The sequence below is a fragment of the Odontesthes bonariensis genome, chromosome 17 (assembly GCF_027942865.1).
Source record: "Odontesthes bonariensis isolate fOdoBon6 chromosome 17, fOdoBon6.hap1, whole genome shotgun sequence".
In the NCBI taxonomy this organism is placed as follows: domain Eukaryota; kingdom Metazoa; phylum Chordata; class Actinopteri; order Atheriniformes; family Atherinopsidae; genus Odontesthes; species Odontesthes bonariensis.
In genome coordinates, this window is record NC_134522.1 from 14,388,001 (window position 1) to 14,400,027 (window position 12,027).

The 12,027-nt window shown below is 39.4% G+C and overlaps 1 protein-coding gene across 1 annotated transcript; it reads right to left on the reverse strand.

Moving 5' to 3' along the window:
- Positions 1-240: 240 nt before the first annotated feature.
- On the reverse strand, positions 241-11,442 carry kif15 (kinesin family member 15). Its single transcript, XM_075447561.1, has 35 exons — positions 11,329-11,442; positions 11,004-11,034; positions 10,530-10,716; positions 10,310-10,386; positions 10,170-10,207; positions 9,977-10,074; positions 9,697-9,876; positions 8,758-8,967; positions 8,537-8,662; positions 8,279-8,401; positions 8,006-8,153; positions 7,750-7,841; positions 7,451-7,660; positions 6,984-7,149; positions 6,753-6,894; positions 6,376-6,517; positions 6,093-6,260; positions 5,871-5,999; positions 5,676-5,781; positions 5,403-5,568; positions 5,171-5,321; positions 4,979-5,064; positions 4,786-4,864; positions 4,598-4,684; positions 4,398-4,502; positions 4,160-4,282; positions 3,863-4,009; positions 3,678-3,770; positions 3,025-3,189; positions 2,698-2,801; positions 2,539-2,605; positions 2,414-2,451; positions 2,187-2,319; positions 878-1,009; positions 241-774 (listed from the first exon to the last, which is right to left on the reverse strand). Exons 1-35 carry the CDS (start codon positions 11,345-11,347, stop codon positions 700-702), a joined length of 4,143 nt encoding a protein of 1,380 aa, XP_075303676.1. The 5' UTR covers positions 11,348-11,442; the 3' UTR covers positions 241-699.
- Positions 11,443-12,027: the final 585 nt, after the last annotated feature.

Below are 12,027 nucleotides of genomic sequence, written 5' to 3' on the forward strand. Positions count from 1 at the left end.
TTTTTAAACCTCTGATTTATTTGAGTGGAGGCTAAATATTTTGAGGGTTCCTGCTGTTGGTAGAACATATGAAAACATTTAATAACCTTTTTCTTTATGCTTTATATTTCCTGACATTTTTTGGTCTAGTCTGCGTATTCGTAAATCATTTTCTCCAAAATAAATACCACAAAATGCAAAATAAATCAAAGGATCAAAGCTTATTACAGTAGGAGGTAAAAATCCAATTTAATTACAGTATTAAAAAAGAGAATTCACTATGCCAAAAAGGCTGGTATGTGCACCCAAGTATGAGGGGAAATGGGCAGCAAACATACTACCATGAAAAAAACAAAGCACCTGAAATTAATGAACACAAAAAATGTGCAGCCTGAGAAAAATGTGACCTGAAGTACTAATTTACATCCAACTCATCCCAACAAGACCAACAAAAGATAGAACAGTACGAACAGAAGTGTTGTCACAGTTATTGTACTTGTAGACTGATGTAAAGGTATGTCTGCTTCCTTCAATACTTTCCATCAGTATTAATAATACCAGCACGTCATAAGTAAAATATTGCTGCACCAGCACTGACAAGAAAAGAAATATCACAAATTACAATTTCTTTGTATTTGAAACCAAAAAAAGAACATTTATAAAAAAATAAACGAATTTTGACTGGGAAAAATGATCACAGCTCAGTCACACATAAGAGGTTTACATCTGTTCCAGCGCTGAACACTCTGTGTTCTCTCGCGTCAAGCCATGCTCCGTTCGGAGCTTTTCATATTCCTTGAAGACAAAAGACATACACAAAGTTGATTAATGGGACGTACTTATATCAATCGGAGCATTTAAAAAAAACATATTTTGAATGAGATGAAATGCCAGTTACCTCTCGGAGTTTGGTGTTTTCCTTTTTCAGCTTCACCAGATATTCAATCCTCTGCTTGTGGTTCTTGTGTCCCACGAGTTTTCCATTCTCCTCCGAAAGCTTCACGTTCTGCCTACGAAGAACCTCAATCTCCTGTAAGGAAATTAATATATGACAATATATAATATATATATATAATCTACATTTTAATACAACTGAAGTGCTTTTTCGATAAATTGTAGCTTTTTTTCTTATATCCGTTGTACTGAATTATTTTTTCTAGATCAGAAGTTCATTACGACATCCTAAGATTGCGTTAACTTGTGTCGTGTGTCTGCGTATCAAAGTTAAGGTTCAATATAAGAGCAGAAAGTGTCGCACTCACCACGCCAGCATGCATAAATGGCATCTTTAAAACTGAAGAAACTGATTTAAAGCTGCAGTCTGCAAGATTTGTTGTTGTCATACGTAAAGTCCTACTTTTTGGCATTTTAAGAGTTTACATGATCTATCAGAACGCTTGACTAACAACTTGAAAGTCAGTGTAAAGGCTCATTATGAGATTTGCTTCCAAACAAAAAATATGCATATTTGCCTACAATCATGTAAAACAACTGAAAACTATGTGGGACTGAATTCTGAAGACAGACTGTTAAACTTTTTACATTATTTTGTCACATCATCCTCTGAAGGTCTGAGAGTTTGTATTCAGGATGACTTAAATACACAAGATGCTTTTAGTATTTCTGAATTTACCATGTAGCTTTGCATCTGACATCTCGTTAGCAAACTAAGCTGCCTCGTCCTACAAGTGCAAATTCCCATTATGCCAGATTTTTCAAAGCAACTCGTGCTTTTTATGCTTTTTTGTCAATGACAATATTAAGAACCACTGAATAGATTTTGCCAAGGGCCAAGCTGAGGAGCTCATACAAGGGTGGTGAGAAGAATGTGCACCTACCCAGAACCAGAGTTACTCGGGTTACACTCATCATTTTGTGTAAAGCCAAACGAACAGAGGATCACCACCTACCTTTCTCTGGAGTGACCATTTTACAACTGGCAGTTCTTACAAATCGTAAAATAGAGACAGCTGGAATGAACAAATAAACTGCTGCTAATGACAAACAAGGCCGAACACGCAGTCCCTTCCCAGCTTTCATCATCCTGTCACTCCAACGTCAGGTGCTTAAATAAGTACCGTAAAAAGTGACGGAAATATCTCAGATGATTTCAGTGGTTTCCCATCTGAGAAGTTTGGTTTGGTTCAAACAAACTTGACAAAGTTCGGTCTATTCTATAACCAGTGCCAACTCAGCTCTAACCTCACCTGGAACAGTTTCTCATCATCGTGCATCTTATGGGTCAGGTCTCTCAGTTCCAGACAGCGGTTCCTCAGCTCAGAGGTCAGCTCTTGAACGCAGGTCTGAGACTGAGCCAACATGGATTCCTGCATCTTAAGTCTAATCCACAGAAAGAAGAAAGAAAAGGAAAAACAAGAGCATCAACAAGAAGTTTGAAGCGGCATGAAACTGCAAAGTCCACACAGATGCTTACCTTTTTTGAGTATCTGACAGCTTCTGCATTAATTTGCTCTGGAAGAAGGATAACAATAGCGCACGCAGTGAATAAAATATTCATTCAAGAAAATTAACTAGATCAGCAGAGAAAGAGATACAGACCTTCTCTACTCGCTCCTCCTGCAACTCTTTCAGCATCGACTGCCTGAAGGCTTCATTGAACTCCTCACTAAAAAAACAACAACAAAAGAATATTCATCTTATTTATTCCATAATTCATAGATAGGGTGAATGCAGACTAAATAAATCAAGAATCCCAACCTATCGTTATTTCCATTTTGTGTCATCTGGCTCTGCTTGGTGTAAAACTTGTCAAGCAAACCCTGGATCTCCATACGAACCATCTCTTTGTCAGTCAGCTCCGTCTGAGGAAAGGTAACATATTATATAAAAACTGTAGCAATCTAAAGTCAGGATTGAAAGACAATTAAAGCTAAAGTAATTTACTATTTAATTTTGAGGAATAAATACCTATATAATTTGATCAATGCAAAAGATTTTTTAAATCTCGTCTCAAATAGAAAACAGACTAAGGACTCTGCTGTAAATCAGTCTAATTGTGAATGACTCTAAGCCTGTTTAATATACCTTGAGCCTTTGGATTTCGTCATTCTTGGCGGCCCTCTCAGCGTTCAGCTCTGCTAGCAGAATCTCCATCGTCATCATGGAGGAGCGCCTGTTGTCCAGCTCTCGCTCCTGGCTCTCCAACACCTGAGTCAGATCCCTGCTGAAGCTGCCTGGAGTACGAGGCGTCTTCAGAAACAGACAAAAACAGCAGAACATTTGCATTCACGTTGCATTGCTTAGATCAAGTATTAAAGCTATAATGTGTAATATTTCACGGACAATGAATGTCTCCATGTCGCTCCGCCAATTTAAAACTACGGGATTTGTAGAAGGACATGTCATCAGCTTCGCATTTGTGGAAACGGAAAATGCGAAGCTGATGACATGTCCTTCTACAAATCCCGTAGTTTTAAAATGGCGGAGCAACATGGAGACATTCATTGGAGTGTAACACTCTTATGTACATTCGTATGCTGAATATAAAGAATATAAGAACACTGCACTTTTGTGATGGAGGTAATTAATAACGATTGAGGTAATACTTGTGAATGATAAGACTCAAATTTGTTAATAGACGACGTGAAATATTACACATTATAGCTTTAAAACATAAGTATTATCGCAGTAAAACAAGTCACGCATGCTCCATTTTGAAAGCATAAAGGAGCTTTTACCCGAGGAAATGATTTGGGGGTAACTGTCGGCTCAGCGGGTTTGAAAGCTCCATTTCTGATCGTCTTCTCAACAGCCTCTTGGTGTTGTTGCACCTGGTATGGAAGGAGTTATAGTAATTACATATTCTATTTATATGCTATGGTGAGGACTTTTAAACCGATGATTACTTTTTGATTTTCTTTACCTTCTGTTGTAGGTTCTTCATGATGACATCCTTCTGGGCCGTTTGCTCCTGAGATGCTTGTAGGAGACTGTTCTGCTCATCTAAGACTTTCGTGAGCCTCTCAACCTCCTCGGTAGCATAAGAAATTTCCTCCTGCAACACCTCAACCTACAGATATAAACGTTCACATTACAGTGAATATTGCATATTGTAGATTTACCTTTTAACCACCTTTTTGCCACCTACAAAACTGAGGGATTGTGGTATTGATCACTCAATAACAACCAATAAAGACCCAAACATAAAACTTTACATTACCTCTATCTTGTTGGATGTCTCCCTCCTTACTAAAGTTTCTTTCAGGGCACAGATTTCTGTCTGCATCTTACAGTTTTGCTCCTTGGTGTTTTCCCTTTCAAGGCAGGAAGCATTGTATTTTCCCTGGAAGACAATGACATTATTATCATTATAATACACACACGAGTGATTTGGAAGTGTAACAGAATTGGTAAACAGTTGACAAGACAGATAAAGGGTGAAATAAGAGGCCAAGTACTGTGATGTCCTTGAGGTCTCCATTCAAGTGGTTGATGGTCTCGTCCTTTTGGCTCACTTCACCACGGAGGTCTCTGGTTTGGTTCATGAGGTCTAAAAGAACATCCTGCCATACAAGAGATATGGCAAAGGTATTTAGAGAAGACAGCAGACATACTGAGGCCATATTTGAAGATGAAAAAGAAGAGAAAAAGGGTTTACTTTGTCCTGTTGAATCTTCTGCTCCAAGCTTTTCATCCTTTCATTGGCAACAGTTAAATTCTGCTCCAGATCAACATGTTTGGACGACTGCAAAACAAAAGTAAAACAAGGTTTAACTACTAAGCACCGACTACTGTTATTCCCATTATCTGTAAGTTGGAGGTATGCACGCTGTTCTTTGAACCAACCTGTAGTTGATTTTGTATCATTAGGTCTGATACTTGTTTTCTGAGCTGTGTGTTCTGCTCCACAGTTTCAATAAGTTCTCTAAAAGAAAGAACAGTCACTTAAATTACATTGAAAGTAATTTCACATAAATAAAAAATTCTGAAGCAATTATTTACAGAATTACTTTCAATACTTAAAGTGTGCAAAACTCACTTTGATGTGTTTTCTTTGTTTTCTCTTAGCTGGGAGATCAGATTGCCGTTGCGCTCTTGCTCAGCTTGCAGGGAAGTATTCAAATCCTTAAGCAAAAAGATTAAAAATGTTTTAAAAAAATTAACAAAGAAGAATATATATATATAAAGACAGCCGAGTCACCGAAGGCTACATTTCAGGACAAAAACTTACCGTGACCTCTGCTTTCAGCTGATCAATCTCCCGCTGCCTGTCGTGCAGCTGCTGTCCTGCCTGATCAGCCTCAAACTTGGCCTCAGCTTGAAGCTGGTCAAATGAATCCTGCAGAGTCCGATGCTGTTCCAGAAGCTGCTCCCACTCCAGTCTGGAATAGGGATGTTGTGGGTTAGCACATGAACACATTAAGATCAACATGCATGACACTATGCATTGAACTTATCCTTACTTGACTTTGTCAAGTTGGAGCTGTGTGCTGATCAGACTGTTGGACAGCTGACTCATCTCTTGCTGGTGCTCACTCTGACCGCCTCTGAGCTCGCTCCTCACAGAGGCCAGCTCCTTGTCGGACGACTTCAGCACCAAGCGTAGATCGCGGATCTCACTCCTCAGAACTGAAAGGAGAGTGAGAGACGGTTAAATGAATATTCCAGAGAGAAAACAAATCGTTCGCAAAGAGCAGATTCCCGCCAAAAGCTTAAAAGAAACGTCAGAGCCGAACCTTCTGCAGCTTGCTGTTCAGACTGGAGGCTCTGCTGCAGGCTGTTTACGCTTTCTTGAAAGGCAAGCTGATCTTTTTTCCTGTCAGCTCTTTCACCTGACAGTTGCTGTATCAAGTGTTAAAGAATTAGAAAACAGGACAAACAAATAACAACCCATCACTAAATTTCATTAGCTGTAAGTGAGGTCTTCTTACCTCATCCTTGTGGTCAGACTCTTGAGATTTCATGGCAATCTGCTCCTCAAGTTTTGAAACTTGCTGCAACAATTTGCTGTTCTTCAGTTCCTCTTCATTTAACTGTGTCTGAACACGACTCGCCTGATCCTGATGAAAAAAAAAATACAGAAATCAGGAGAGGTTTAAGTCAGTGCAAGAACTCGATATTTGATATATAAGGGATCGTCTGCATCGCTTTACCTGCACGTGGCTCAGTTCTTCTGTCAAAGCCATCTCAGTCATGTCTGATGGAGGCTGCTCAGCCCAAATGTTGTCCCCTTCACATTCATTCCCATTCAGGTGTTCTGGACTGGCGAGCGGCACAAGGCGGGACCGCAGGTTGTACGCTTTGGTGGGCGTGGTGAGAATCTGGTACAACAGACATTTCAACCATGTAGATCATTTTCACCGTTTCACACAGAAAATCCACGACAACATCGGTGCCTCAGTTATGCGAGAATATATTCTAACGCTATGCGCTCACCTTTATAGTTTCAACGTGAATTCTGTTCAGTTCGGAGACCTCCTGTTTTTTATAAGCATGCGTGGCTTCCAAAATGTTTTCCAAATGCCTGTTGGACTTGTCAAGGTATCTCTTCTCAGACTCCAACTGAGACAACTGTTTCCTAAAACACAGAGAACCACATCAAACTGTGCAAAACGTACTGCACTGACTGCATGAGCAGTTTACAACGCATCCAGTTAAACCTCACTGTGTGCTCACAAATATGTCCCTTTTTACTGGATTTTAGGATGGCTAATGGCTTTGATATGTATTCTAAACAACTGTTCAGCCTTTTGGGATAATCATCATGCCAGTCTGTCTTCAGAAAATATGTCCTTATCAAACAATCTCCTTACTTGGTGACCTCTTTGTACTCCTCAAAGGCCTGGAAGGCACCTGTGAGGTCAGACTGTTTCTGAAGCAGTTTAGCATTCAGCTTCTCAACCGTTGCTGCAGACACAGCATCCGTTGCTACGGAGGTCGACGAGACTGCGGAAGCTTTGGAGCAAGGTGAGATTATTCAAAAACCATTTAAACATACTTTCCTTTACAAATATTTTTTCTATTGTTGATGGCTTTCATCTTACTTTCTGAGTCCACAGCCCTCTGAAGGGCTTCTTCCAACTCATCAGCGATTTGGGCTGCAACCTCTTCAGCTTTCATCACGGATTCGAGAGAACGTAGTTGACGGTTCTCTTCTCTCAGGCTGTAATTCTCTGCTGCATATCGAGTCATCTTTGGATGATGTTCAACCTTAAAGGGCAAAAGGAAAAAAAAGAAGAGAGGATGGTGTGAACAGAAAGGAAAATTGTGGAGCTGCATAGCTATTTTCGTAAAAATTGCTTATAGATGTCACCATATTCTTCTTGGATGTTAAAGGGCAGTACATAGTAAATTATTGAAGTTTCTGATGGAAATGTGAGGACGCTGTGGGGTGTTACAGCATCAGGACGACAGAACGTCACCACTACTGTGTATCTGCACATTATGCAGTCATTAATTGTAGTCATTAGCAGTGGGTTAGAAAAAGGTTCAAAGGACTAGTCAATTTTACCTGATCTCTCAAGATCTTAATCTCTTCCTTCAGTTGGTCAGTCACAGCCTTTGAATGCATGGCTGACAAAGAGCTTTCTTCTGCCTTCAGATTTTTCTCAAGGCGAGAGATGTGGTCTTCTCGAAACCTGATGATCATTCTGCTGGAATGGATGAACTTGTCTTTTTGTGTCCAGGCCTCCTCGAGCTGAGCCACCTTCTTGAGCAGCAACTGAGTGCAGTCAAACGTAACTGTTTAGTGTCTTGCACCAACTCCATCTTCTCTCAACAGAATAGTTCAATTAACAACAACGGCCTCACCTTCTTCTCCTCGTCGAGCTTCTTCCAAAGACGGACAGCAGACATAAACTTGGTTCTATACAAAACATCCTGTTGATTTTCAGCGGATGGGCCTGAGAAAATATTTGTTGAAGGAAAAAAAAAAAAAAAAGATCAGCCTTTATTCAACTCTGAGATTAATTAGTTTGAAAGGGGTTTTAAAAAAGAAGGCCATTTTATGGGTCAAGGCTAACATAAGTTTAATGGCATCATGTTGTATTTTTCTTCAAATTGTTACCCATGCTGAGTTCGGGGCCTCCTGGTGCAGCATCTCTCAGATAGTCCACTCCTTGACATGCCAGCACCTGAGTGAGCTGCTCCTTCAGCTTCCTCACCTCAGCCTGTAACTGCTTCACATTGCCCTGTGTGTCTTCATTGATGACGGCCTGAAAAAATAAGGCAGAATGGTTGCACACAAATGACAAAATGCAGAGTTATCATTTAACAATCACTAGTCTTGTCGAATATGTATGGGTTTGATTGAGGTGAAGCTCAGTTTGATGACACATACCTTATTTTTGATTAACTTTGCTCTCTGGGCAAAATGCAAAGTCGACAGTGTTTCTCCGAAACACTTTGAACCAGGGTGCACGTTGGCTATGATGTAAGTCTTTGCATTTCCTCCAAGAGAATCCTTTTAATAAAAAATAAAATGTTGAGGAGCGTGTCAGTGTATTGGAAAATTAATACAATGACAGTTCTGTTCATATTTCATAATGATACCCAAACCAATCTCCACCTTAAACAGCCTCCATCTACAGACACTTACTCTGAGCAAGAAGGTAAGTTTAGAATCCCTGTAGCAGATGTGACGGGTTTTCCCATTAGACACGTCCACCAGTGCCATGATCACTTGGCCCAGGCACATGAGCGAGCGATTGATACTGCTGGCCTCCTGCAAGGGAAACAATGCAGACAGCAGCTGTTACACACAAGAAAAATCACAAATACCACACCACAGTGCAAGAGCATTCAGTCACAAAGCTTTACCTTGAGTCTAGAGCCCTCTGAGCGGGTGTCTTTCTGTCTCTCAGATCCTGCCAGATCAACCAAGTTGAGCTGAGACATTCTGATGTTCACCACTTCGTTGATGGACTCTTTGGACTCCAAAGTCATGGTGAACACCGCGTGAGATCTCGAGGACTCACGGTTCATGGAGGTGGAGGCCACACGCCGATTACGCCAGCCCATTGACAGCACCTAAATGGTTGCAAACAGCAACAAATGTAGTCTTAAAGTAGGTTTCTTTTAATGGGCTGGCAAAAATATTTCTTAAATTAACCCAACAATATTAATTAAGTCCCATACAAGCACAATTTACAGAAAAGTTGGAAAGTTTTTTTTACACTGAAACAAATTTTTTTTTAAAGTATAATTGTTTGAAGTTTTATTCAACAATAAAAGTTCCAAAGAAAATGATTTTTCAGTGTCTTCCCTGGATTAAAAATATCTAAAGTATCTAAAGAATTTGATGCCAGCAACACATACAAAAGAGGGTAAGGCGTGTTTACCATTGAGTTACATCACATTTACTTTTTATTTATTATACCTATAATTTTTGGGAACTGATGATACTGTTCAGCAGAATTTGTGTCCATTGTTGCTGAATATAAGATGTGAGCCTCTCATAAATCTCCTGACCGCCCTCTACATTTTCCAACAGGGCACAGGTCTGGTCACCAACTAATTTGCTAAATGTAGAAACTTCCAGAATAATGTTACTTGTAAATATACACAAATTTTTCCATTTTTTCTTTACAATTCTCAAAACCTTCTTGAATTAGTTGCTGCAATGACTCTAATCAGTGAAGACACAAAATAATTTCCTTTACTTGTCGAATAAAGTGAATAAAACTGGAATATAGAGGAGTGTAATAAAATATTGCAGTTAGTATAACCTTCCATAACTCTCGACAGATAAAAATTTACCTGATAAGCTTCAGCTGCTGAGTTCACAAACTTTTCCACAGCTCCCTCGACAAAAACACCTTTCTTGATGTTCTCTCGGAGAAAAAGGCTGGCTGAGGCTGTGTCCAGGAGGTCATAAATTTGTTCATTGTATATCTCAATAAATGAACATTTGCAAAGGAAGCTCTTGGACTTGGGAGACTGATGGAGAGAAAAAAGAAGCACCAGAATCATGAAAACAAAAGAAGAAATAAAAAAAAATGGGTTTATAACACCACAGTGATTAAATCCAAAAACCCACCCTTTCTACCTCTCTGTTGATGAGAAAAAACAAGTACTCAAAACTTCGAGGGATGACTCCCCTCAGTTCGTCTGTGAAGTTATCCAACTCAGATGGCCCTAGAGCAAGAGTGAAAACATGCGACTATTGTCAAGCAACTTCATGATCTTTGATTTTTTTTTTTTAGAATACAGTGTCAGTAATCATTTCTTACCAAGCATGGTGAAAGTTTTCCCTGAACCCGTTTGTCCACTGTAGAAGCAAAAGAGGAATCACATGAGGAATGGAATAGGTGCTCCAAATAAGGGACAATGCTATGAATAATTTTAATCCTATATAAATAAAGGCACTTACTAAGCAAATATGGTACCATTATATCCATTCATGCAGGACTCAACAATATTCTTGGCCACACTGTTGAATACAGAGTCCTGTTGTAGAAAGAAAGATCAAGATTACACATCGAGAGCCATTTTGCTCATATAAGTTAGTTCTTCTACAATCTATGAGTCACTTACTCTCACTAACGATAGCCATGCTATTGTTTGCAAAACTATATCTACGTGATTCAAACCTGAGATGTGTCCATATCCGCCACATGATCATAGGTAAAGGTCCGTGGTTCTGGTTTTGAAAGCAGACGGATGGTATTGGGTGAAGTGACCGTGAGACACAGATTCGGATCCCCATCTGTGGTCAGCCCAGTACCCTGGGTCAGAGGTCGTACTCGGACAAAAACTTTAATGGAATCACTGTCACCACTGCAATCCCAGAAAATAACAATTAAAAAAAAATGGAGTCAGGGTATTTATTACTGTGTGATTGCTTCAATTGCTTCTAGTTTTTTTTTTTTTTTTTTTTTTTTTGGTGTGTGTGTCATAACTAAAGGAAACAAAACAACCATACACTGATTCGGGTATTAGCCAGATAAGAGCTGGTATTAGCATAATCCTTGATTTAAGAGTGTACGTCCCCTACGGTTACAGTTTTTAACGTTACAATCTATAAACTGAGTCATGAAGTGGTGATGTTTGTGTGGATAATATACCTGGCTGCAAGAAGAGTTGAATCTCCACATCCTGTTAACAAAATTATGAAACTGTTAAAATTATTTGAGAAACATCTTTAAGCTGAACGAACATGAACCAATTAAATTGTTTATTTCTTGATCATACATCCTTGTATCTTCAAAATAGAAAGCCACGATACAGGATACTGTAAAACATTTATGTTACCCATGCATGATGAAGTCATGCCAGAAGTCATTTACTAGCTTGCTAAAGTGATCCCCCAAAAATAGCGACTAATCGCGTCAGGTTTAGCTGACAGCATATCAGCTTTCTAACCAAAAAAACGTGTGTTTAGTAAGATACCTTTGCCACTGGAATTCATTGCTGTCGCCGATGTATTAACTTTTACAAGGCAAAATGTATTTTCTTCATAGCATGTCGATTGAAAAGGTCAGAGGATAGCCAGCATTGTTTACATCCTTCAAAATTGGCGGGCTGGTAAGCTTTTCGTTCTTCTTCTTTGGTATGGCTTCTTCTTTGGTATGACTAAAAGGCACCAATTACGTATTGCTGCCCCCTTCAGGCGAGATACCACCATTACCAAACTGCTACATTCAGGATTTTCGACAATGAGTTGGTGGCTTAGATAACATTCATTTTCCTTTCCTCAAGGTTGGTTAAATATTTCATTTTCTGCATTTGGCAAAGATAATATTGTGTAAATGTATGTCTTAAGGTCTTGACTCAATCACACTGGCACCCTCCCTCTGGATGTTTCCCTATTCATGGCACTCCACTCTTTGTTTTGGTGTACCTCAACATACAGCTGTGCCAAGTTTCATCTCTGACGGTTCAATAGTGATAAAACCTGCTCTTTTTTCCCACTGCCTCATCATTTTTGCCATATTTGTGAAATTTGAATTTGATTTTGCCGCTTTATTTGCTGCTTCCATTTCCTCTCTGCCCTTATAAACTGTTGCCCACATGAATACCACTTTACTTCATACTACTTCAATTATTATTTATTGGATAATCTCTAGCCCGGAGTCTATCTGGACAAGT